The sequence below is a fragment of the Podarcis cretensis genome (genome assembly GCF_951804945.1).
Source record: "Podarcis cretensis genome assembly, chromosome: 13".
NCBI classification, from domain to species: Eukaryota; Metazoa; Chordata; class Lepidosauria; order Squamata; family Lacertidae; genus Podarcis; species Podarcis cretensis.
The window spans coordinates 9,260,184-9,286,738 of record NC_137182.1 but is presented as its reverse complement, the minus strand read 5'-3'; the positions used below and the strand labels follow the sequence as shown (position 1 = coordinate 9,286,738).

The 26,555-nt window shown below is 44.4% G+C and overlaps 1 protein-coding gene across 2 annotated transcripts; it reads left to right on the top strand.

Moving 5' to 3' along the window:
• The first annotated feature begins 276 nt into the window (after positions 1-276).
• Positions 277-26,555, top strand: LOC307200903 (sulfotransferase 1 family member D1-like). 2 transcript variants are annotated; one of them, XM_079949956.1, is made up of 9 exons: positions 277-443; positions 3,042-3,197; positions 13,128-13,276; positions 16,423-16,548; positions 16,925-17,022; positions 19,562-19,688; positions 22,207-22,304; positions 22,946-23,126; positions 24,697-26,555. In XM_079949956.1, exons 2-9 carry the CDS (start codon positions 3,124-3,126, stop codon positions 24,807-24,809), a joined length of 966 nt encoding a protein of 321 aa, XP_079806082.1. In that variant the 5' UTR covers positions 277-443; positions 3,042-3,123; the 3' UTR covers positions 24,810-26,555. The 2 variants fall into 2 exon arrangements, with proteins under 2 accessions (XP_079806082.1, XP_079806083.1); XM_079949957.1 differs by lacking the exon at positions 3,042-3,197 and having other exon boundaries at positions 287-443; positions 24,697-26,554.

Below are 26,555 nucleotides of genomic sequence, written 5' to 3'. Positions count from 1 at the left end.
ATATGGAGAAATGTCCGGCGGTTGTGCCCATGCAAGCATTTGCTCAGATTACTTCATGAATTAAAGCTCCCTGTTCCTTTTATTCGATCTCAAGGCTTTTGTTATCAGTGCGATACGAGTTTGGACTATGTCATAGGAAACACCCCCCCCCCCCATTAAAAAAACCCTCTATAGGCACCTTTACACTGCAGTCATAAAGCTTTTTATTTCCGTGTTTAAGCTAGCTTCTCCTGAGAACGCTGAAATCTACCGCTAGAGCAGTGCAATCTGTTTGAGAGAAAAGTCTGTGCAGTCTGACGCTTGGCTGAGAGGTGAAAGCAACGAATTCACTCACAAAGGCTTCAAGGAGTTGGAATTGTGGCTTCAGATCAGCTACCAAACTCGTACTGCACTTTGAGTACACCATATATTAGTTGCATCTTACAGCACTAAACTAACTACAGGTAAGCAAGCTTCTTTTGTAATGAAATTACCGGCAGGTGCTTCAAGCTCCTTCAGTGCAGCCGCAGGGCTCTCTTGAAGGCCCACTCAGAAAGAGATTTGATTTAAGGGTAACAATATTTGCTCATTTTCTGTGGAACAAGACTACAGGATGTTTCGCTATCGAGGGGCACCTTCCGTCCTCTTTCTGGGGGTTGGAGGGTGGTTGCCACTAGCGGAGAGGCTAGGCTTATGTGGTTGCAACTCAGCTGAAGGTGGCTTTAGAAACAGGTTCCATCTAGATATCGATGACAACACAAATTCATAGTAGTGGGCATGTCGTTTCCCAAACAACTGATTACTCACCAGTTTAGACATGGAGACAGTGAGTTATTTTTGTCTGTATCACCATCTATATCTTACTCATGATCATCTCCTTAAGGCTGATGGTGCAAGACTCTAGCACTGCAGAGCTTACTCTCTCCACCCAGTGCTAGATTTATGTATAAGCTAAACAAGCTATAGCTTAGGGCCCCACTCTCTTGGGGGGCCCCCAAAAAAAAATTAAAGGAAAAAAAACCTGGATGTACATTTCCAAAATATAAGATAAAAAACAAATAAAATAAAACCTCCATACAGCAACAGAGTTTTGCTCCTATGATGTAAGCAATGGGCCCTTCCTGCTAGCCTGCTCACTAAAATATCACTATCACTTTTAATACACTTCTTATTAATTGTATTTCACTATTAATATACTTCTTATTAATTGTATTTCAGTTCAACAATTACTTCGATAAAATATATATTTTGTTATGTGCAAATGGCTTTAGATACCTATTAGGTCCATAAATTACCATATAGCATATATTCAACAACAAAAAACAGGAACAATTTGTTGTTGACAAACGACAGCTGGACATATAAAGGGCCCCATTACCTTCAGTAACTCATCAAACCTAAATCCAGCCTGTCTCCACCCACAGTTTTTCATCTGTCATCAGGGCAATGACAGCTTTCCTATCAATTTCCTATCAATTGAGCGCGGGTGGCGCTGTGGTCTAAACCACTGAGCCTAGGGCTTGCCGATCAGAAGGTCGGCAGTTCTAAACCCCGCGACGGGGTGAGCTCCCGTTGCTCGGTCCCTGCTCCTGCCAACCCAGCAGTTCAAATGCATGTCAAGTGCAAGCAGATAAACAGGTACCGCTCCAGCGGGAAGGTAAACGGCGTTTCCGTGCACTGCTCTGGTTCACTAGAAGCAGCTTAGTCATGCTGGCCATGTGACCCGGAAGCTGTCTGTGGACAAACGCCGACTCCCTTGGCCAGTAAAGCGAGATGAGCGCTGCAACTCCAGAGTCGTCTGTGACTGGACTTAACGGTCAGGGGTGCCTTTAAAGCTCCAGTTGCAAGTAAAGCATATTGGCTGAGTTCAACATTATGGGAATAACTTGAATAGGCTTGCAGGAATAAGGCATGGCTTTATTTAATGTGTTACGTTTTTATCCCACCCTTACGGCGAGAAACCCAGGGTTAGGATTATCACAACACAACTATGTAAGGTAGGTTAGACTGAGAAATGATGATTGGTCCAAGATCACTCAACAACTTTTGGGCTAAGCAGAGATTTTAATTAAGGTCTTCCTGGTCTATGCCCCTATCCGCACAGCCTCCCTTCTTGCTATTTCTTCACATATAGAGGCGAGATTATGGTGAAGGAATGAGTAGGGCTGCCATATTTTGAAAAGCAAAAAAGAGGACATGTATGCCGTCAGCAGTGCGGGGCAGGGAGGTGGTGCAGGGGCGGGCGCATTCAAAATATGAAAAACCCAAGGATCTGGCCCTTTCCTGCATCATGCAAAACTCACACTCTGGTTTCCGTTACGGTGTCCGTACGGTCCATACGGTGGAAGGTCGGCGGTTTGAATCCCCGTGACAGGGTGAGCTCCCATTGCTCTGTCCCAGCTCCTGCCAACCTAGCAGTTTGAAAGCACAACAGTAGAGAAGTAGAGAAATAGGTACCAATGTGGCAGGAAGGTAACTGGCATTTCTGTGCACTCTGGCACTTGTCACGGTGTTCCATTGCGCCAGAAGCGATTTCGTCCTGCTGGCCACATGACCCGGAAAGCTGTCTGTGGACAAACGTCAGCTCCCTTGACCTGAAAGCGAGATGAGCGCCGCAACCCCATAGTCACCTTTGACTGGACTTAACCGTCCGGGGTCCTTTACCTTTTGCCTTAATGCACTTTATTCCCCCCCCCCCCCCATGTTGTTTGCTAGGCATGCTGGGAATTGTAGCTCTGTGAGGGGCAACTTACAGCTCCCATGATTCTTTGCAAGAAATAATATGTTTTAAATGTACTGTGTGTACGTGGCGTAATTTGCTCCCCTTGAACAAGGGGATAAAACAGCATTGGATAACATCGTTATGCAAGAGATAATCCCCACAGGTTTGATCTCCACAGGAGCACAACAGAGGTGTGGGAGAGAAGCAGTTCAGTTGTGTGCCTTTCTTTCCTCTGCCCAAAGGAAATTCTGGTCCTTGCCTGATTTCTGGCAATTCAGGTGTTACATTTTGTACTTCTGCGACACAGAAATAATTTCTTTTGAAGTATGCATTTGGGCAGGTTCCCTATGTACGGGGCTCGTTTTCTTGCTCCACACAGGAGCTGCTCCCCAGCACTGCTGCAATGATATCCATGATATGGCATGGGGACAAGTAGAAGCCAGCATCACCAGCTTTGGAGAGAGGAAAGACAAATCGGTAGTGTAATTTCAGAATGGTTGGTGTCAATTTCTGTTCTTGATATGTACTGAAGTTCTCACCCTGGGCCAGCACGGGGATACTGTAGATAGTTCAGGTCCACATATGCAAATAAGGGATCAAAAGTGGCGTTCAGTGATTGGATAGTTACAGAAAGTTGTTACAGTTACGTTGTACTAGAGCTCTATATAAGCAGGCTGGCTGAACCCTTCAGTTCAGTTCTGTTCTGGCCTGTGAATAAACAAGAGCTGTTTGAAGAATCGCTGTGTCGTCTGATATGTTCACCCACAATTTAACAGTTCTTACCTCTGGAAATAATCCAGCCATTCTTCTAGAAGAGAGCTGAGGAAACTTTGGCTCCCTAGATGTTGCTGAACCACAGCTCCCTGCTCCCTGGCCATTGGCCATGCTTGCTAAGGCTGATGGCAGCTGGCATCCCATAACTTCTGGGGGGCCACTGGCTACCTGTTTCTTTTGCCTCTGCAAGTAGCAGTTGTGGGGGGATTTTAGAAGGGGTGGCGGCACCTGGGGCAGAAATTAAAGTTCTGCTTTCCCATAGCTATATCCCCAATCCAAATAACCTCCTTGCGCTTATTGACACTTCAAAACAAACAAGATATCAGAAGAGTCTATTCACAAATCTCCCATGTCTGATCGAGTCCGGCCCTCAAATGGGCAGAGGTTCAAGCAGCCCAGAAGCTTATTTTGTTTTTGCTTTTTATAACCCTGCAATTACAAAGCCTTTATTATAAGTTTTAAGGCCACTTCACACGGGAGCGGTATATAAAGAGGGCCACTAACCAAGGAGTTTGGTTGGTTGTTGCTCTGGGGGTACCTTTTGTGACAAATCCAGGGGTTTGCCTCCATATAATTTGTGAAATTCCCCTTGCCCAAATTCCATGGGCGGTTGTAAACATGGATTAATAAAAGCTTGCCATAGCTGAGAGTCTCATTAATGTGCTGCTTCTGGAGTGCGCTAATCTCCAGGGTCCTCTCCTATCATTAAGTAAACAATGATGTCAGTGCAAACCAACACCTCCTGACATTATGAAGGGCACCTTAAGCCACCACAAAGTATGAGTCTGCTGAATTTCTGTGCACAAGATTATTCACAGCTGCTAAGGATTTCAATGCCATAATATTCTTTACATCACAATGGTTTTCTTTTCTTTTCTTTTCTATTTGGTGGGACATATTCATTGCAGGTAATCCTTCTCGTGTAATGCCAACAAAGGATTTCATAACTAAGGTGTACCTTTGGCTGTGAAAAACCATAAAATCAATTGTTGTTGTGTAGTCGTTTAGTCGTGTCCGACTCTTCGTGACCCCATGGACCAGAGCACGCCAGGCACTCCTGTCTTCCACTGTCTCCCACAGTTTGGTCAAACTCACGCGGGTAGCTTCGAGAACACTGTCCAACCATCTTGTCCTCTGTCGTCCCCTTCTCCTTGTGCCCTCCATCTTTCCCAGCATCAGGGTCTTTTCCAGGGAGTCTTCTCTTCTCATGAGGTGGCCAAAGTATTGGAGCTTCAGCTTCACGATCTGTCCTTCCAGTGAGCACTCAGGGCTGATTTCCTTCAGAATGAATAGGTTTGATCTTCTTGCAGTCCATGGGACTCTCAAGAGTCTCCTCCAGCACCATAATTCAAAAGCACCAATTCTTCGGCGATCAGCCTTCTTTATGGTCCAGCTCTCACTTCCATACATCACTACTGGGAAAACCATAGCTTTTACTATATGGACCTTTAAAAAATCAATTCCGTGCTCTAATTTCCACAATTCGAAACACATATGTAATTGGGAGACGAGTTATCGATATGTTTCAAGCCCGTTTCTTTCACTGATAACAGAAGAAAATTGTCTATGTTGAACCACTGCAATGTTGCTGTGTTTTAGATAGTTTTGGAATACGCAATATGTCCATTACTGAAATAAAAAAAAAAGGCTTACACATGTAAGCTGTTGCTGTTTGTGTGGCTATTCCCTCCCCCCCCACAGGTGGAATAAATGAAGACAACGGACACAGAGTTTTAGGTTAATGGGCGAAAATGGCCACAACTTTATTGATTACAGGAAAGAAGGGTATTGGCTTTAGGCATTGGCCCTAACCGACTATCCGGTCTGACTGGGAAGGGTTAAACACCAACAGGGGGAGCCACCCGAGATGCATATCCCTAGGCGCTCCCCGAGGGGTTACCGCTCGGGGGCGCGCTTTAGGCCCTAGCCTCCGTAGGTTTCGGACGAGGCGTCGCCCCTCGGAGTCCTTTAACGAACTACCCTTCAAGCATTGGGGGAGGTGATGGCGTTCCTCCCCCCCAACCTCATCTGCATGATAATACCCCGGCCAATGCCTACCGCCAAACCGAGGGAGTTGTGACGATTTGCTACGAGGTAGGCGAAAAAACCAAGTGGCTCACAAAACCAGCCAATTAGCCAAATGGAAAAACTCCTACCCGGCCCCTTGCGGCGACCAGCCGAAGCCCATAGAAAGGTCAGTGGCAAAACCTAAAGAAAGGGGGTGAGCCAGGGGCTGCCCTGACCTTAAGTGGCCCTACGAAGGCCCGCCCCTGCCGCCAGCCAATTGGCTGGCGCCACAGGGTATGCTAATTGGGTGAATCCCTGTCTCCCGCAAGGCTGACGCCAGCCTCGCGAGAGTGAGTGTGGGCGGGGTCGTGATCCCACAACCCCCCCTCCTCCTGAAGATCGGAAGGGGCATTGTGTGGCTATTCCCTCCCCCCCACAGGTGGAATAAATGAAGACAACGGACACACAGTTTTAGGTTAATGGGCGAAAATGGCCACAACTTTATTGATTACAGGAAAGAAGGGTATTGGCTTTAGGCATTGGCCCTAACCGACTATCCGGTCTGACCGGGAAGGGTTAAACACCAACAGGGGGAGCCACCCGAGATGCATATCCCTAGGCGCTCCCCGAGGGGTTACCGCTCGGGGGCGCGCTTTAGGCCCTAGCCTCTGTAGGTTTCGGACGAGGCGTCGCCCCTCGGAGTCCTTTAACGAACTACCCTTCAAGCATTGGGGGAGGTGATGGCGTTCCTCCCCCCCAACCTCATCTGCATGATGAGGGATAGCAACTTGACACCACAGCCATAAACACTTGATAGCCATTAAGCCAATTCTCAAACGTTCGCTCTACCCGGGGTACCCTGTACCTCCTTTTCCCATAGTACTTAATTTTCTCCCCTTTCCCCTTGACCTGAGCTTTGGGCAGCAAGGAGAACATATCTACATAATTGCCATTCAATATCTTGTTCCTCTTCCTCTTAGAGAGGTGGTTCCCCAGAATAAAGTCAGTGGCGGCGTTGGTTGAGACTTTAACGTCTGGAACCAGGGCCCCATCCTTCCAATCAAGCGTGCCATTAAATGTCTTCCTGTGTGAGTTGGCCCTCCGTTCGTGCACCCACTGGGGAGCTCCAATGTCCTCCCCCTCTCCCCAATATGATTCCATTGGAGCGTCACTATCCCCATCTGAGGAGGAGGTACCTGTTTCATCGTCGGAGTCTGAAGTATCCCTCTTCTTGCTTTTCTTGGACCGGTGCTTCTTCTTCGCCTTCTGCTTTCCGCTCCGTGATGTGTCATCACCGGGGGCCGGGTCGCTGGCTGAGGCCACCTGCTGAGGGGGCAGCTCTTCCTCGGAAGATGACTCCTCCGAGGTGCCCGGTCGCCTAGGGTTGTCCCGAAATACACTGGGAACATCCACCACCTCTTGGCGGGGGGCTGATGTAGAGGCCACCGCCAGCCCGGCACTTTGAGCGCTCGCGCTAGGTTTTTTAGCTGGTGCCTTGCCTTTTAGTGAACCAGACTTAGATTTTTTTTTTTTTATTAATAATTTTTATTGCATTTTTCACAAAAAAGAACAAAAAAGCGAATTTTCACAAACATTACAAAAAGAAGAATTTTCACAAACATTACAAAAGAAAAAGAAAACATAGACAAAAAAAGAAGAGAAAAAAGGAGATTTTAACATTAAAAAAAACTCACTTTCCAATTATAACCTTCAAAACCTTATTTTCCTTACTTCCACCCGCCTCCCGATCTTGTATTCTATGTAATAATTAGTTCAGCAAGCTCAATCTTTGTTCATTTTGATTCTTGATCCCTCCCTTTGTGCTCTTATTTAACTCAGTCACTAGAACCCCTTCTTTTCCTTTTCAATGTCCTCAACATTCAAAGATTTTACAGTGTTTTTGTAGATAGACTTTAAACTTCTTCCAGTCCTCTTCCACCTGCTCTTCTCCTTGATCTCGAATTCTGCCGGTCATTTCAGCCAGTTCCATATAGTCTATTACTTGCATCTGCCATTCTTCCAGGGTGGGTAGATCTTGTGTCTTCCAATACTTTGCGATGAGTATTCTTGCTGCTGCTGTAGCGTACATAAAGAAAGTTCTATCCTTCTTTGGCACCAATTGGCTGACCATGCCCAGAAGAAAGGCCTCTGGTTTCTTCAAGAAGGTATACTTAAATACCTTTTTCAGTTCATTATATATCATCTCCCAGAAAGCCTTAATCCTTGGGCACGTCCACCAAAGGTGAAAGAATGTCCCTTCAATTTCTTTGCATTTCCAACATTTATTATCGGGCAAATGGTAGATTTTTGCAAGTTTGACTGGGGTCATGTACCACCTATATATCATTTTCATAATATTCTCTCTTAAGGCATTACATGCCGTGAATTTCATACCGGTGGTCCACAACTGTTCCCAGTCAACAAACATAATGTTATGACCAACGTCTTGTGCCCATTTTATCATAGCAGATTTTACCGTTTCATCCTCAGTATTCCACTTCAACAGCAGGTTATACATTCTCGACAATATCTTAGCATTGGGTTCTAACAATTCTGTTTCCAACTTTGATTTTTCCACCTGGAAACCAATTTTCCTGTCCAAGTGATAGGCCTCTCTTATTTGAAAATAATGTAACCAGTCTCGCACCTTATCCTTAAGTTTCTCATAGCTTTGCAATTTCACTTTATCTCCCTCCTGCTCCAGAATTTCCCAATATTTTGGCCAGTTAGATTCCATATTAAGCTTTTTTAAGGCCTTTGCTTCCATAGGTGAGAGCCACCTAGGGGTTTTATTTTCCAATAAATCTTTGTATTTCATCCAGACATTAAACAATGCTTTCCTGACAATATGGTTTTTAAATGTCTTGTACACTTTAGCCTTACCGTACCACAAGTATGCATGCCACCCAAAAACGTTATCATATCCTTCCAAATCTAAAATGTCCGTGTTTTCAAGAAGTAGCCAATTCTTCAACCAGCAAAAAGCTGCTGCTTCATAATATAACTTAAAGTCCGGCAGGGCAAACCCCCCTCTTTCCTTTGCGTCAGTGAGAATTTTGTGTTTTATTCTGGGCTTTTTGCCCTGCCAGACAAATCTAGAAATTTCTTTTTGCCACTTCTCAAAACAGTCCATTTTGTCAATGATTTGTAGCGTCTGAAACAAAAACAACATTCTTGGCAGTACATTCATTTTGATAACAGCAATTCTACCCAGTAAGGAAAGTTTAAAATTTGTCCAAATTTCAAGATCTTTTTTCACTTCTGATCAACACTTCTCATAATTATCTTTAAATAAATTTACATTCTTCGAAGTCAAGTTCACCCCTAGGTATTTCACTTTTTTCACCAATGTTAAACCTGTTTCTTCCTGAAACCTTTCCTTCTCTACTGCTGTCAAATTTTTCTCTAAAACCATAGTTTTAGATTTATTCAATTTAAAACCTGCCACCTGACCAAATTCTTGTATTATTTCCAGTGCTCTTTTAGAACGAGGGATTGGCTCCTGTAGTGTCAGTACTAGGTCATCTGCGTAGGCTTTAAGTTTGTAGTGTTTAACTCCGACCTGTATACCCTGAATCTGTTGGTCCCTTCTAATCATGTTCAGCAAGACCTCCAGGACTGAAATAAAAAGCAAAGGGGAAATTGGGCAGCCTTGTCGTGTCCCTTTCTCTATCTTAACTTCTTCCGTAACTGCATTATTCACTATTAATTTCGCCTTCTGTTCTGAGTAAATCGCACCTATACCGTTTCCAAACCTTTCTCCAACCCCCATCCCTTGCAAATTTTTCCTCATAAAACTCCAAGAAATATTGTCAAAGGCTTTCTCCGCATCAATAAATATCAAGACAGCTTTTGTGTTTATATTAACTTGTAGCTTTTCCAAAATGTCAATTAAGTTTCTCGTGTTATTTGACAATTGTCTGCCTGGGAGAAAGCCAGCTTGGTCTTTATGAATCATTGTTGCTAAAACTTTTTTCAATCTTCTAGCTAGAATATCAGCAAAAATTTTATAATCCACATTAAGTAGGGATATGGGGCGGTAGTTCTTTGGTTGTGTCTTTTCTATCTCATTTTTCGGTATAAGCGTGATGTAAGCTTCTTTCCACGACTCCGGCGCTCTTTTCCCTTCCATAATTTCATTGCCAACCTCCATTAGAGGTTGAATTAAATAATCTTTCATGTCTTTGTAGTATTTGGAGGTTAGCCCATCCGGGCCTGGAGACTTGCCCAGTTGCAGGTTCTTAATGGCACCTTCAACCTCCTGTTCAGAAATTTTGTCATTCAGTATTAATTTATTCTCTTGAGATATTTTTTGTAATCCATTTGTTTCCAAAAATTTCTCGATTTTGATCTCATTCTGTGGCCCTTGTGAATACAGTTGTTTAAAGTATCTCTGGAAGCAGTCTTGAATCTCCCGTGGGTTTTGTATATTTCGTCCATTTACTTCAAGATTGATGACAGTATTTAATTTCTGTCTTTTCTTCAGCTGCCAAGCTAGCAGCTTTCCACACTTATTGGCCGATTCGAAGGTTTTTTGTCTCATTTGTTTAATTTTCCATTCTATATCCTGGTTGACCATTTTCAAATATTGTGCCTGATGTAATTTAATTTCTCGTAGAATATCCTGTGACTTAGGTTTAATCCTTAATCTCTTCTCGCCTTCTCTAATTTTCTCTAAAATCTTTTCTTTCTTCTCCTCTTGAAGTTTCCTCTTTATAGCATTTTGCTGAATCAAAAACCCCCTCATTACAGCTTTACTTGCATCCCAGATTACTCTTTAGACTTAGATTTTTGAGTTCGGGCAGGTTGTAAGCGTGTCCGTGGCCTGCTGGGGGCCTGCTCAACCACGTTGGCTGCACTAGTGGAGGGACCATCCTGACCCTGCTGACTGGGGGGGGGGTGTCTGGTATGCAATCTTGTGACACCTCGACGATGTTCGGGGAGGGAGTGATGGGTGTCCTGCACTGTGCGTAGAATGCTTGCAGCGCGGAAAAAAGCTGGGCCATGGCCTGAGGGTTACAAGGGCCTGTTGGTACCAGGGCGTTACCACGCTGAGATTGTTGGGGATTGCTGTTGCTCTCCATGTCCAAGCCAAAAGCAGCGACTTGGGGGGGGGGGGCAGTCAAGTTTTATGCAAATCGGGAATTTATTTATTTATTTATTTATTTATTTATTGTTTATTTATTGTTTTCTACCTATCTTTTACCAAAACAATTTATTATTATTATTATTATTATTATTATTATTATTATTATTATATTTATTTATTTATTTATTCATTTAATTATTTAATTATTTAATTATTTAATTATTTAATTATTATATTTGTCTATCTTTACTTACTTACTTATTTATTTATTTATTTATTTATTTATTTATATAATTCTTGTTTATAATCAACAACCGCAATGGGAAACAGGCAACCTGATCTGCCCCACAATCACTGGCTGTTGCTGTAAATAAGGGATCTGAAATGCACTTCACAAAATGCTGCAATTATACTTCTTGCCACTAGGTGGCAGTGTTCGCCAGGAATTCGCTTAAACCCACCGCAGAAGACGGGAACCAACGTAAACTTAAAATAGAAATTTGTTGTTCACCAAAACGCTAAATAAACAGTAGCTGCCAAATGCAAATGTGATATATATTAGTATTGTCTTCTGGATTTTTACTGATTAGTAGTTAGGAGCGTAAGTATGAGGCTTTTATTATTATTATTATTATTATTATTATTATTTATTTATTTGTCTATTTATTTATTTCCCAGCGAACTGCACTGGCAGGGGCTCCCCTGCTGGTGGCTTAGAGGCGCGCTGATAGAAGACCTGAGTGTATCAGAGCCTAGAACCACGGGAAATCTATATAAACTCAAAACAAATCGCAGGCAAGAATATTTAAAATTTTAAATGCGGTTGCCAGCCCCTTTCCCTTAAACAAAATGGCTGCCCCAGCTTCGCACGTGGCCTCCCAAAATGGCGACCGGCAGGGGAATAAGGAACCAAACTCAGTACTATGCAACAGCGTGTAGCAGATCAGCCTCTGGAGACAATGCCCCTAATTATCGCTCGTTAGCTGTGAATTGACCTGCCGGCCAGCACACAAAGACGTTGCAACAAAAGCCTCCTTAATGGAGTAACAGCAATAGCGTTTCTATGACAAGCACAGAATGCAGCCCCAGCAGGGGTAGGGAGGGGGGGGAAGGAGCTCGGAGCCCAGGGAAGAATTAAAAACCCAAGCAGACAGGGAAGTCAAATGCCCACTTTAAACAAGCTGGTGGGGAGGGTAGCAGGGAATGGGAGCAATTACAATGTCCGCAAACAACAAATCACAGAATAACAAATAACAAATAACAGAAGGAGAAGCAGAGACTGTTCAACATCAGCTGTTTAAAAAGCAGTCAAACCACGTGGTTTAGAGGGGAGAAACGAAGGGGCGGAACGGAGACTGATTAAAGCAGTGTTTCCCAACCTTGTGCCTCCAGCTGCTTTTGGACTACAATTCCCATCATCCCTTTCCACTGGTCTTGCTAGTCTGGGATGATGGGAGTTGTAGTCCCAAAAACAGCTGGAGGGCCGAGTTTGCCTATGCCTCCCCTAAACCAGTGTTTCCCAACCTTGTGCCTCCAGCTGCTTTTGGACTACAATTCCCATCATCCCTTTCCACTGGTCTTGCTAGTCTGGGATGATGGGAGTTGTAGTCCCAAAAACAGCTGGAGGGCCGAGTTTGCCTATGCCTCCCCTAAACCAGTGTTTCCCAACCTTGTGCCTCCAGCTGTTTTTGGACTACAATTCCCATCATCCCTTGCCACTGGTCTTGCTAGTCAGGGGTGATGGGAGTTGTAGTCCCAAAAACAGCTGGAGGGCCGAGTTTGCCTATGCCAGTGTTTCCCAACCTTGTGCCTCCAGCTGTTTTTGGACTACAATTCCCATCATCCCTTGCCACTGGTCTTGCTAGTCAGGGACGATGGGAGTTGTAGTTCAAAAACAGCTGGAGGGCCGAGTTTGCCTATGCCTCCCCTAAACCAGTGTTTCCCAACCTTGTGCCTCCAGCTGTTTTTGGACTACAATTCCCATCATCCCTTGCCACTGGTCTTGCTAGTCAGGGGTGATGGGAGTTGTAGTCCCAAAAACAGCTGGAGGGCCGAGTTTGCCTATGCCAGTGTTTCCCAACCTTGTGCCTCCAGCTGCTTTTGGACTACAATTCCCATCATCCCTTGCCACTGGTCTTGCTAGCCAGGGATGATGGGAGTTGTAGTTCAAAAACAGCTGGAGGCACAAGGTTGGGAAACACTGGATTAAAGTCAGCTGTTTAAGGGAGGGGGAGAAACGAAGGGGCAGAACGGAGACCGTGTAAAATCAGCTGATTAAAGAGCATTCAAACCACGGGGAGAGAGGGGGAGAAGGGGCAAAGGAGGAAGGATGAGGAAATTCTGAAGCACCTCTGCTGACCCTACGAAGGCCCGCCCCTGCCGCCAGCCAATTGGCTGGCGCCACAGGGTATGCTAATTGGGTGAATCCCTGTCTCCCGCGAGGCTGACGCCAGCCTCGCGAGAGTGAGTGTGGGCTGGGTCCTGATCCCACAACCCCCCCTCCTCCTGAAGATCGGAAGGGGCATTGCAACTTCTTCCTCTTCTTCCTTGCCACAGGATGGAGTCGAATGAAAGTATCTTCAGGCGGCAACTGGTAGATGTTCATGGTGTTTCCTTGTTCTGGAGCATCGCTGAGGCATGGAGCCAGGTGGAGAACTTCCAGGCCAAGAAAGATGATCTTCTGATTGCCACCTACCCAAAATCAGGTGCCTGTGCCTAAGGGCTTCCCTGGATTTTTATGTTTAATGTATAGAACGCACAACTTATTTGTTGCAGGGAATTGGGACATCTACAGGAGTGGGATTCAGTCTAGTTACACGCTGGAAAATGTTGCTTGAAAAATATGCACTTCTGCCAGGAATGCTGGCAGTGCTTGTGAGATTGCCATGTCAAATGAGAATATGTGGCTGGCAGTTGTCAGACTGCTACATCTTTGCCCATGATACTCATGATGACAATGCAAGGTCACTTCCATGCCATGTTGAGCTGTCTTCTCCCATTGGATTCATCTCTAAGAATCTTTTGTGCCAAAGTAATAACAACAACAACAACAACAATAATTTTTATTTATACCCCGCCCTCCCCAGCCAAGGCCAGGCTCAGGGTGGCTAACAAGCAATAATAAAAACAAGTTGAATGAATACAACTTAAAAACAAAATTAAAATACAACATTAAAATATTGAAACATTAAAATATTAAAATGTCGCCTCATCGCAGGAGAAGAAAGGCAAAGAAAAAAGAAAGAGGGGGAGGGAATCAAATTGGCTCCAAGCCAAAGGCCAGGCGGAACAACTCTGTCTTACAGGCCCTGCGGAAAGAAATCAGATCCTGCAGGGCCCTGGTCTCATGAGACAGAGCGTTCCACCAGGCTGGAGCCAGTGTCGAAAAGGCCCTGGCTCTGGTTGAGGCTAATATAACTTCCTTAGGGCCTGGGACCACTAGGGTGTTGCTATTTATGGACCTTGAGGCTCTCCGTGGGGCATACCAGGAGAGGCGGTCCCGTAGGTACGAGGGTCCTAGGCCGTGAAGGGCTTTAAAGGTCAAAAGCAGCACCTTAAATCTGACCCTGTACTCCACCGGGAGCCAGTGCAGCTGGAAAAGCACTGGGTGAATATGCTCCCATGGCAGAGACCCCATGAGGAGCCTCGCTGCAGCATTCTGCACCCGCTGGAGTTTCTGGGACAGCTTCAAGGGCAGCCCCGCGTAGAGCGAATTACAGTAGTCAAGCCTGGAGATGACCGTCGCATGGATCACTGTGGCCAGGTTGGGGCGGGAAAGGTAAGGGACCAACTGCTTGATGTGGCGAAGGTGGAAAAATGTTACCTTGGCTGTTGCTGTAATCTGCGCCTTATGTTAATTGTCAGGGGCTCCAGGGTTTGGAATGGCAGACCTTATGGCCTGAGACTGGGGCTGTTTGTGCTCATGCCAGAGCTTTCTTCTGACATAAAAAAAGAATGGGGATGTGCAACACCAGCTTTCTTCCTGTTGCCCTTCAGATTCTAGCTTCCAGATCTATTTCAAGCTCCAAGTTCTGTTTCCAGTAAATGGCACCAGGGCTGTGGGCTGACAAACACAGCCTCCCAAAGTAGGTTAGGGTTTTTATGCCACCCTTTATCGGAGGGTCATAGGGCAGTTTACAATATAAAAACACATAACAACAACAACAACAACAACAACAACAACAATATCCCACCCATCTGGCTGAGTTCCCCCAGCCACTCTGGGTGGCTCCCAATTGAGTGTTAAAAACAATACAGCATTAAATATTAAAAACTTCCCTAAACAGGGCTGCCTTCAGATGTCTTTTAAAAATAGGATAGCTGCTTATTTCCTTGACATCTGCTGGGAGGGCGTTCCACAGGGCGGGTGCCACTACCGAGAAGGCCCTCTGTCTGGTTCCCTGTAACTTGACTTCTCACAATGAGGGAACCGCCAGAAGGCCCTCGGCGCTGGACCTCAGTGTCCGGGCTGAATGATGGAGGTGGAGATGCTCCTTCAGGTATACAGGACCGAGGCCATTTAGAGCTTTAAAGGTCAGCACCTGCAAAGCATAGTTACAAAGAAAACCAATGCCCATCTCCAGATTAAAAGTCCCTAGATTGTTTAATTGAACAAGGGCCTGTGAGAAGAGGAATGTTTTTGCCTGGTGCCTAAAGATATGTTACAAAGGAGCCAGGCGAGCCTCCCTAGGGATAGAGCATTCCATAAACAGGGGGCCAACTCAGAAAAGGCCTGTACTCATCTTGTTAAAGCCATGGATTTCCCAGTAGTGATGTATGGAAGTGAGAGCTGGACCATCAAGAAGGCTGATCGCCGAAGAATGGATGCTTTTGAATTCTGGTGCTGGAGGAGACTCTTGAGAGTCCCATGGACTGCAAGAAGATCAAACCTCTCCATTCTGAAGGAAATCAGCTCTGAGTGCTCACTGGAAGGACAGATCCTGAAGCTGAGGCTCCAATACTTTGGCCACCTCATGAGAAGAGAAGACTCCCTGGAAAAGACCCTGATGTTGGGAAAGATGGAGGGCCCAAGGAGAAGGGGAGGACAGAGGACGAGATGGTTGGACAGTGTTCTCGAAGCTACAAACATGAGTTTGACCAAGCTGCGAGAGGCAGTGGAAGACAGGAGTGCCTGGCGTGCTCTGGTCCATGGGGTCACGAAGAGTCGGACAGACTAAACGACTAAACAACAACAACATCTTGCCACGCTCTCACAGAGGAGGCACATGAAAAAAGGCCACAGATGTTGAATGTAGGAGCCAAGTCGGTTCATATGGGCAGAAGAGGTCCTTGAGGTATTGCAGTCCTGAGCCGTTTTAAGGCTTTATAGGTCAAAACCAGCGTATTGAATTGGGCCTGGAAACTAACTGACAGCCAGCGCAGTCGAAGCAAGATTGCTGCATTCTGCTGTAAAGGTCTGAGTTTACTATCTGCAAATGGGCGTTTAATGCTCACAACTATATGCTCAAACTGTCTTGCCCTGGTGAGTAACCTGGCCACTGAATTCTGCACCAGAATTTGTACCGTCATCAGAGGCAGCTCCACAACTTCAGAGGAATTTCACAGGAAGCTTCAAGCATATCTTCACAACTCTAAAGGATAGATTTTCTTTCTTTCTTTGTTTTTAACGATAGCTAAGCTTCACAGGAAGCTGAGTAATGTTCAGTTTGAATTAAAACCAATTTTCCTGTATTCCTTTTCTGTATTAACCAGCTGATTTTAAAGGACTCCCTTCTAAGCTTGTGTGCAGTGCCCGCAATCTATACCCATTTTACAAACCCAGCTGATACCTTATGCTAAAATTACTCTCTGGGTAATTTTATCTAATTTGCACATACATTTACATTTTCAGGCACAACCTGGGTCAGTGAGATTCTGGACATGATTTACAACGATGCAGATGTGGAAAAGTGTAAACGAGATGCCATTTTCAATCGTGTTCCTTTCATGGAGCTGATTATTCCTGGCATTATTAATGGTAAAGCCTTTTGCTGTATTACAAGTTTAACAAGTGACAATAAAGTATTTCAAATATATGTTGTAAATGGTAGATATATTGTTAGAAGAAGTATACATTGAAAAAATCAATTAAAAATATTTTTTTAAGAAAGCAACAGGCAGGTATCCTTCTTGTAACAGGTGAGCTCTGTGCAGTTATTGGGATGTTAGAGCCTCTGTCATTGGTAAATAACCTGTTTTAGCTGGGCAAGTCTTCATGGGTAGACACACAAATTCACTGACAAATTCCACCTGTGCAAGAATTCAGGTGCATCTCTAGACCAGGCCAGAAGAAATTATTTTTTCAAAAGTTTTTGTCCCCGGCCCACTTTAATTATTTTCTCTATGTTTTCAAGGTGTAGAACAACTTGCTGAGATACCTTCTCCGCGACTAGTTAAGACTCACCTCCCAGTGCAACTTGTCCCCGAGTCCTTTTGGGAAAATGGTTGCAAGGTAAAATAAATCTGCTTTTCATTAGGATGCACTACAGACGCTGTAATAGTTGTAAGGGGGTTACTTGTGCGTAAATTGCCTTCAGTTTAGTCTGTTTGTTTGCTCAACCATGTTTAGGGTTGGAGCTCGCCCTCCGTGACCTGTTAGTCACTTGCAGAATCTGTCAGTGGGCGTTTCTTGAACCTCTTCCAGCATAAAAGCTGCTTGACCCCAAGTCTCCTCCTATGTTCCCTGCGCGGGACGCGTCTGCGCAAGTGAGGGGAAGGCAGCGCTCTCTCCACTAGATTCGGGTGAAGGGTCTTGGAGCCCTGACACCGAATCCTCCATCTCCCTCTCCTCTCTATTGGTGTTACGCTGAATTCCTTCCCCCCTGCTGGTCCCCTCTCCGGCATCGCTCTGGAGCCCTGCCTCCGCCTCTCGCTCTGCTCGCTCTGATGTCAGTTCCCTGACAGACGCTAATGCTTACTTTTGCCTGACTACACATTCTGATTGAACCATTTCTGAATTTGCTTCAGCCTTGGATTTGATTCTTTGAATGAACAAGGAGTCCGGCATACCTGAAGGAGCATCTCCACCCGCATTGTTCAGACCACACACTGAGTTTCAGAGCCAAGGCTCCTGGTGGTTCCCTCACTGCAATAATAATAATAATAATAATAATAATAATAATAATAATAATAATAATAATTTATACCCCACCCATCTGGATGGGTTCCCCCAGCCACTCTGGGCGGCTTCCAACAAAACACTAAAATACAATAACCTATTAAACATTAAAAGCTTCCCTAAACAGGGCTGCCTTTAGATGTCTTCTAAAAGTTTGGTAGTTATTTTTCTCTTTGACATCTGATGGGTAGGCGTTCCACAGGGCAGGTGCCACTACTGAGAAGGCCCACTGCCTGGTTCCCGGTAACCTCACTTCTCGCAGCGAGGGAACCGCCAGATGGCCCCCAGCGCTGGACCTCAGTGTCAGGGCAGAACGATGGGGGTGGAGACGCTCCTTCAGGTATACTGGACGGAGGCCGTTTAGGGCTTTAAAGGTCAGCACCAACACATTGAATTGTGCTCGGAAACATACTGGGAGCCAGTGTAGGTCTTTCAAGACCGGTGTTATGTGGTCTCGGCGGCAGCTCCCAGTCACCAGTCTAGCTGCCGCACTCTGGATTAATTGTAGTTTCTGGGTCACCTTCAAAGGTAGCCCCACATAGAGCGCATTGCAGTAGATATTTGCAGGCAGCCCTTTTTTGGGAAGGTTTTCGTTATTGCTGTTGTTCTTGCTGTGGTTGTTCCTGTATTTTTGTTGGAAGTCTGCCAGAGTGGCTGGGGCAATCTAGTCAGATGGGCAGGGTATAAGAAATACATTATTAGTCCCCTTTTGGCTCTTGACATATCTGTCTCCCATCTCCTGATTTGCTTTTCCATGGAGTCCACTGCCATTGGACTGCCATCTTTATACAATTCTCATAGGATGTTGCGCTTGAGGAACTGAAACGATTTTTCATTTGTTTGAAACAAAAATAGCCATACATCTTGTGAGATTCCAATTTTCATATCTTTATTCCATTTTATTATGTATTTGTGTACTGTTGTCTCATTGTGTACATTGTTGACATCTAATAATATTTCATATTCGTTCTTTCCACTCCCAAACTGTTGACTTTTGCTAAACCTACTTAGGAAAGGTAGAATTTGCATGTACTGGAACATGAATGTATAGGAGGTTCAAGGTCTAGTTTATTCTTCATTTGGTCTAATGATTTTATATCCTTCCTGTCTTGGAATGTCTCCAACTTCTCAACCTTCCCAAATTACCTAGTGGACCTTTCAGATGGGATCTTTCATCATGTATCAAAGAGGCAAATGACTATTTGTATTGGTCCCATATTTACCTCACAGATCTGTCAGCTTTGATAGTCAGGGCACTTCACGCAGGTATAAAGGGAGCAATACAGACAGTGTGCACCAGTGTTGAAAGAGATAGGGAATGTTTTTGAAATTTGGGTAAAATGTCATTCCATAAAATGCAGCCTTACCTTTTTATAAGTTAGTAAGTTGCCGATCGAAAGGTCGGCGGTTCGAATCCCTGCGGCGGGGTGCGCTCCCGCTGCTCGGTCCCAGCGCCTGCCAACCTAGCAGTTCGAAAGCACCTCCGGGTGCAAGTAGATAAATAGGGACCGCTTACCAGCGGGAAGGTAAACGGCGTTTCCGTGTGCGGCTCTGGCGAGCCAGAGCAGCGATGTCACGCTGGCCACGTGACCCGGAAGTGTCTCCGGACAGCGCTGGCCCCTGGCCTCTTAAGTGAGATGGGCGCACAACCCCAGAGTCTGTCAAGACTGGCCCGTACGGGCAGGGGTACCTTTACCTTTACCTAAGTTCATTATGAATTTATTTAAGAATGAGGAATGGGGTGTACGGAACATAGAACTTTTTTTTTTTTTAATTTAAGACTTTCAATAAAAGGATCAGTTTTTCAAATGTACATTTTGCAAATTTGGACAAATCCGCAGTTAACAGAAACACTCAATGTTCGTTCCTACAGATTATCTATGTGGCCAGGAATGCCAAGGATGTAGCTGTCTCTTATTACCACTTCTACAAGATGGCAAAGATGCACCCAGAACCTGGAACCTGGGATGAGTTTCTCGGGAAATTTGTGGCGGGGGAAGGTAGAACTTGGAAAGAACATTTCATTTCTGAGCACAACCTGTGGACCTTCTCCTGGTCCTTAGTTAGGCAAAAGTTTTGTTCCTCTTAAACAGTCATGGTGTCCCCCAAAGAATCCTGGGATTTGTAGTCTGGTAAGTTGTTGTTGGGAGGGACGCAGGTGGCGCTGTGGGTTAAACCACAGAGCCTAAGACTTGCCAATCAGAAGGTTGGCGGTTCGAATCCCCGTGACGGGGTGAGCTCCCATTGCTCAGTCCCTGCTCCTGCCAACCTAGCAGTTCGAAAGCACGTCAAAGTGCAAGTAGATAAATAGGTACCACTCCGGCGGGAAGGTAAATGGCATTTCCGTGCGCTGCTCTGGTTCACCAGAAGCGGCTTAGTCATGCTGGCCACATGACCCGGAAGCTGTACGCCGGCTTCCTTGGCCAATAAAGCGAGATGAGCGCTGCAACCCCAGAGTCGGCCACGACTGGACCTAATGGTCAGGGGTCCCTTTACCTTTACTTAAGTTGTTGTTGAGGGCCAAATAGCAGGCTCCTGTCTTAAGGGCAGGTCTGTTCCCATCATGTGTAAGACAGGGGTGGAGGTATAGTGATTTAGGATGAAAATCAGGAAGGTGGTGGCAGACTTTGGTCTCTCAGACTTCAGCCGCACCCTGTGCGATGCTCAAATTGGGTGCCTCCCCACTCCATTCCATAGCATTGTTGTGGTGCCCCCTTCACTGCAGTGCCCAGTCGCGCTACCTAAAAAGCACCTCTGAGGAAGGGGTTAGTATCTCCTTGCCTACAGATACCTTTTCACTGTAAATTTCCTTCCTTTCACATATGGGAGAGATGCACGTTTTAAAAGGAAGTATGTGCTTTGGTCGCAAAACATTCTCTGTTAGGGTCTAATAGGGTCCCCCTCCCCCTCCAACCAGGGACGCAGGTGGCGCTGTGGGTTAAAGCCTCAGCGCCTAGGGCTTGCCGATCGAAAGGTCGGCGGTTCGAATCCCTGCGGCGGGGTGCGCTCCCGCTGCTCGGTCCCAGCGCCTGCCAACCTAGCAGTTCGAAAGCACCTCCGGGTGCAAGTAGATAAATAGGGACCGCTTACCAGCGGGAAGGTAAACGGCGTTTCCGTGTGCGGCTCTGGCTCTGGCTCGCCAGAGCAGCGATGTCACGCTGGCCACGTGACCCGGAAGTGTCTCCGGACAGCGCTGGCCCCTGGCCTCTTAAGTGAGATGGGCGCACAACCCCAGAGTCTGTCAAGACTGGCCCGTACGGGCAGGGGTACTTTTACCTTTACCTTTACCCCCTTCAACCAGGGAATAAAAATATCAAAGGCCCCCATAGAGGAGGGGGAGACTGTTGAACCCCTTAAAGCCTGAAGAATAGAGTTGCCCTTCATGTCTGTGGTACGCAGGACACAAAACAATAATGGCCTTTCAACACAACTGCTGCTCATATGCAGGAACAGAAGTCTAGATATGAACTGCATATAACTAGGAATGTGACTTTGAACATATTTGCCATTCAAAATACAGTGGTACCTCGGTTTTCAAACAGCTTAGTTCACAAACAGCTTGGAACCCAAACGCTGCAAAACCGGAAGTAGTTGTTCCGGTTTTCGAACTTTCTTTCAGAAGCCAAACGTGCTCAGTTTTGAGTCCCCCTGTGTTTTCTGTTGCGCTGCTAATTTGTGCCCCCCCCTCATTGTAATTCAAGCCTTCTTTTTCTGGTTGCAGTGTTCTGATGTGATATTTGGAGCTTATATTTGGTGCTTTTTTTTTTTTGCTATTTATTTTGCGTTTTTGGTTTTGAGGCTTTTTCAATTAATTTGTTTTTGTGACTGTGTGGATCCCAGTCCAGCTATTGATTGATTGATTGATTGATTGATTGTGTGACTGTGGAAATGGATAAAAGCCCCCCATTCAAACAATGACTATCATGAGTGCAGGTAAGAAAAAAAATATAATTTTAATTTTTATCATCTGCAATACTGTTTCATTTATTTTATAGTACAGTACATTGATTATTCCTTTCATTTTATGGATCAATGGTCTCGTTAGATAGTAAAATCCATATTAAATTACTGTTTTAGGGGTTATTTTTAAAAGTCTGGAACAGATTAATCCGTTTTGCATTACTTTCTATGGGAAAACACACCTTGGTTTTGGAACGCTTTGGTTTTGGAACAGACTTCTGGAACGAATTAAGTTTAAGAACCAAGGTACCACTGTATAGTACACTCGGGGTTTAGCAAATGTGATATATTTGTAATAGAAAGGTAGCCTCTGTGGTATGTGCAAAGCTGGAAGAATTAAGAAAGAAAACAAATATTGTGCAGAACCCCCTCCATCTCATCTAGTCAGAGCCCGTGTAGAAGCAAGGTCCACTTGTTCAATCAGACTTACTTCTTAGTAGCCTTATTTTGATATTTGACCATTTATTCTTTTTCATATTGATATTCTATTTGCATTCTTTTTTGTAATCTGAGTTTTAAAAGAAGCATTTGCCTGTCTCTCTCCCACTACCCTTATAGTGGCTTTTGGATCCTGGTACGACCATGTAAAAGGATGGTGGGAGAAGAAGAAGACCCACCCTAATATTCTGTATCTCTTCTATGAAGACATGAAGGAGGTGTGTGAAACCTCGGATGCTAAAGGCATGATGGTCCCAGACAACCTGTTTACTGAGCATTACTGCTGATTTCTTTTTAGGGAGAGCAGACAACACGTTGGGCTATTTAATGAGCATTTATTCTTATTTGCTTCCCAGGGATTGAGACGGTCTTGCATCAAAACAAGTGTTATCCCACACTCCCTAGTGCATTTTCCAGTCATTTTTGCTCATTACCAAAAGTCTGATCTTTTGGGTTTGTCACCTAAGAACTCCCAATCAGATAATAATGTCAAAAAGTAAATTTGCTGACAGAGCCTAGGACTTGCTGATCAGAAGGTCAGTGGTTCGAATCCCTATGACGGGGTGAGCTACTGTTGCTTGGTCCCTGCTCCTGCCAACCTAGCAGTTCAAAAGCACATTAAAGTGCAAGTAGATAAATAGGTACCACTCTGGCAGGAAGGTAAACTCTGGTTCGCCAGAAGCGGCTTAGTCATGCTGGCCACATGACCCGGAAGCTGTACGCCGGCTCCCTCGGCCAATAAAGCGAGATGAGTGCCACAACCCCAGAGTCGGCCACGACTGGACCTAATAGTCAGGGGAATGAATCCCACCCCAAAAGATTGACAGTCAGGAAGCATCCACTGCCTCTCTTTTTGCAGGACCCCAAGCGTGAAGTACAGAGGGTGATTCGGTTTCTGGGAAAGGAGGTGTCAGAGGAAGTGGTGAATAAAATTCTTCACCATACGTCGTTCAAGGAGATGCAGAAGAACCCCACTTCAAACTATACCATGATGCCAGTTCACCAAATGGACCACAGTGTGTCACCTTTCATGAGAAAAGGTCAGTCTCCTTTATATGCAGTATGACCTCGCAACATTCAGCTTCCCACAAATCCTTAATTGGGACCAGAGTGTTTTTTAAAAAAACAACAACAGAACAATAGTTTTAAAAATTGGCAATTTAAGATCCTTACGCCTTTTAGATTATTTTAATATTATGCCGAGTTTTTTCACGTCACATTTTCAAGTTCTCAGTAGATACGAAAGTTAGAATTCTTGTTCGCAAGATCTGTAAATACTTACATTAATAAATGTAATAGTTTTCCGTGCGTATACAACACGTGTATTTTTTTCGATTTTTAAAAAAATTAATTTTTGCAATTAAACATTATCATCACACACACACAAAAAATAGAAAATAAAACATTTTCACACAATATTAAATCCACATTTTGGGTTCCCTCAGATTCCTCCACTCCCTCCCTCACTTCTTAAATAAATTATCTTAATTTATACATGTCAATAATTTCCTTATCTTTAATTATCTCAAAATTTAAACATTCTCCTTAATGTTACAAGTGTTTTTAAAAACCTGCTACTGTATTAACTTCCTTACAATGCTTTTGTGCATATGCAATAAACATTTTCCATTCTTTTTTTATATTTGTTGTCTTCTTGATTTCTAAGTCTTCCAGTTAATTTAGCCATTTTGGCATAGTCCATTAATTTGACTTGCCAATCTTCTTTACTGGGGGCTCACTTTCTTTCTTTCTTTCTTTCTTTCTTTCTTTCTTTCTTTCTTTCTTTCTTTCTTTCTTTCTTTCTTTCTTTCTTTCTTTCTTTCTCCTCCCTTCCTTCCTTCCTTCCTTCCTTCCTTCCTTCCCCTCCTCCTCCTCCTCCTCCTTCTTCTTCGCCCCAGCGTTTTCCTAGCGAAAACCAGCTCTTTACTGCGGAATCAGAGAAAACGGCAATCCACAGAAGTCCTGAATTGCCCTTTGTTCCGATTCAGCGTTGAAGAGCGGGTTTTCCTGGGGAAAGCGGCTGGGCAAAAGAGAGAAGTGCTCAGACATGGAGCTTGAATGTGTGAACCTGTGTCTAGAAAGTGTGGGGCCCGAGGTCAGTGTAGACTAGCCCAAAGCATTGTTAAGGCTTTTCAAGAATCTGGTGCTTTAAAATTAAACACTTCCTCTTTGCAGGTCTTACCAGTTCATTTTAAAAGCCACCATGCCCCATGAAAGGGCTGTTTGTTGTTTCCCAATACCAGTTTATATTCTCTGCAGAGAGTGAAATCTTTACGTATTGCTTTGCTCCCAATTCCCTCTCCCTTCCCTTTTAAAAACTAATAATAGTGAAATAACCGTGGCTCTTTAATGTTAGCTATTATTAGCTACTTCTACTGAAGAAAAGCAAATTGTCTCAAGCGCTGGGAAATGGAATTGTTTGACCCACCCTGCCAGCAAATGGTTTGTGCCCATGCCATCTGGGTCAAAACCTACGCAAAACTCTGATTTCGATGGTCTGAAATGTACCTAGCTCTGGGCTAGAATGATTACACAGCTGATGGTTATCTGCAGAACAGAACATAGGCCTTATGATGGTCACCTAGTGATTTTTGGTTTCTTTCTCCACAGGGATTGCAGGTGACTGGAAAAACCAATTCACCGTAGCTCAGAGCGAGAGATTTGATGAGGATTATGCGGAGAAAATGAAGGGATCTACCTTGCTTTTTCGAACGGAGATCTAAGGGACAAACATTTTTCTCTACAGGGGGGGTGAAAGCCACTGGCTTCTCCTCTCTCAGCCCTGCTCCCACAATGATTAATTTGAGATTTGTTATGCTTCAGCACTACCCAGATTGTTACGGGAAAATCTAGGTGTGAGGCTGCTCAGTCACCCAGCTTGTCGGGCAGAGCCTGTGGGTCCCTGCGGAATAAAGGAAGGAGTCCAGCCACCAACCGAGCAAATAGCTGTAGATCAGTTTATTGCGCAACAGGTTCAAAGAGGAATTTTGAACCCTGAGGACAGGGTGACAAAGAGTTTTAAAACTTTCCCACCATATCCCAGAATACAGTTCGTACAGCATCATTGCTACATCACTGACATGTCACAAAAGGGGAGGGTTAGACAGGGGTTACACTAGTTTAACCTTTGCAAACATGTCCAGACAAGTCCTTGGTACAAGATTAGCATAAGGAGACATGGCAGGGCAAGACTCAGGTATAAGATTAGCATAGACAAATATGTCTTAAGTACCCACCACCCAAAAGTACAATAGAACTTCCTTTGCATTTCTGGAGCCTGAGGCAAGTCAGGTGATGAGATTTGGCTTCCCTTGGCTAACAAGTAGCCCAGCAATTGTCACCTCCAGGAACTTCCTGGAGTCCTTTTTCAAGGGGAAAATAGCTTTGGAATGGAGGAAACTGGCAAAGGAGTTGATTTTATATTATTTTTAAAGCTAGGTAACTTCCCTGAGCTATCAAGTTGAAAGGATACATTCAGGCATAATATTTGTAACATTTAACTTTAAAGATGTGCCCCCCCCCTGCAATTTCCGTAACACAGATAATAGCCCAGAAGAAGTCATTGAGGCATCTAATCATAAGCTTGCATTTTTATTAAAGCTTTATATGTTTAATCAGGGCTTGTACTTTAAGAATGAGCTTAAAAATGTTCTGTTTCATGCCAGGCAGAAGACCAGTTGCCTAAAAACCTTGGCAAGATGTTTTACTCCTAGACAAGGGGCCCCCCTGATTTATAGCAGAAAACAATTCTCAAAGTCGTAAAAAGGGAATTACAGGCTGACAGCCAAGGTTACACTGACCCTACAAATTAAGGGTGGATAAATAGTAAAATGAGCCATATCTTCTTCCTAAGGTTAAGAAGGTCAAGAGCAGTGAAAAAGCATCTAGCTGGCAGAAAGAGAACATTTTTGGGAAGACTTTTCTAAAGCTGTTTCTTTCTTAAACTAAGATCCTTTTAAGATTTCTTTTCCTTTTAAAAGGTTGTTTATGTATTAAATATATTAGTTTAAATATAATTATGCAAAGGATTTAAGAAATGCTAGATTCTTATTTCATATAGTTGTAAGAGTTGTAACTATCCTGAAATTAAGTCAGCCACCAGCCCCCCCCCCCCGTCAGACAGGAGACGCCATTGAGCACTCCTGATATATGGTTGTCAGGCCTTTTGTTTAGAAACCTTCAAATGAAGGAGATCTCTCAATGTTGATGTGAACTCAATCCTTGACATATGCATAAGATAAAAATTCAAGATTAATTATCTGTTTTGGAAGGCAATAGGGCAAGGAGGGCAAGAGGTGAGCTGGTAATTAAGATTCCTTGTTGAGACACATGTAAGATATATTACTACTTATTTGTCATTTATAGATAGAAGAATATATAGCTTTTTGATTTCCATAAAAGGCAAGAGGAAATGGGTGTATCTTTTGTGATTGGTTCTAGCAAACAGCCAATAGGAATTTTAACCAGGC

Bases quoted from the DNA above. Each gene is read 5' to 3' on its own strand.
- LOC307200903 (XM_079949956.1), top strand. From the start codon at position 3,124: ATGGGGACAAGTAGAAGCCAGCATCACCAGCTTTGGAGAGAGGAAAGA. The intron at 19,689-22,206 runs GTAGAACTTGGA...CTACCCTTATAG, and splicing joins GAAATTTGTGGCGGGGGAAG to TGGCTTTTGGATCCTGGTAC. The intron at 23,127-24,696 runs GTCAGTCTCCTT...CTTTCTCCACAG, and splicing joins GTCACCTTTCATGAGAAAAG to GGATTGCAGGTGACTGGAAA.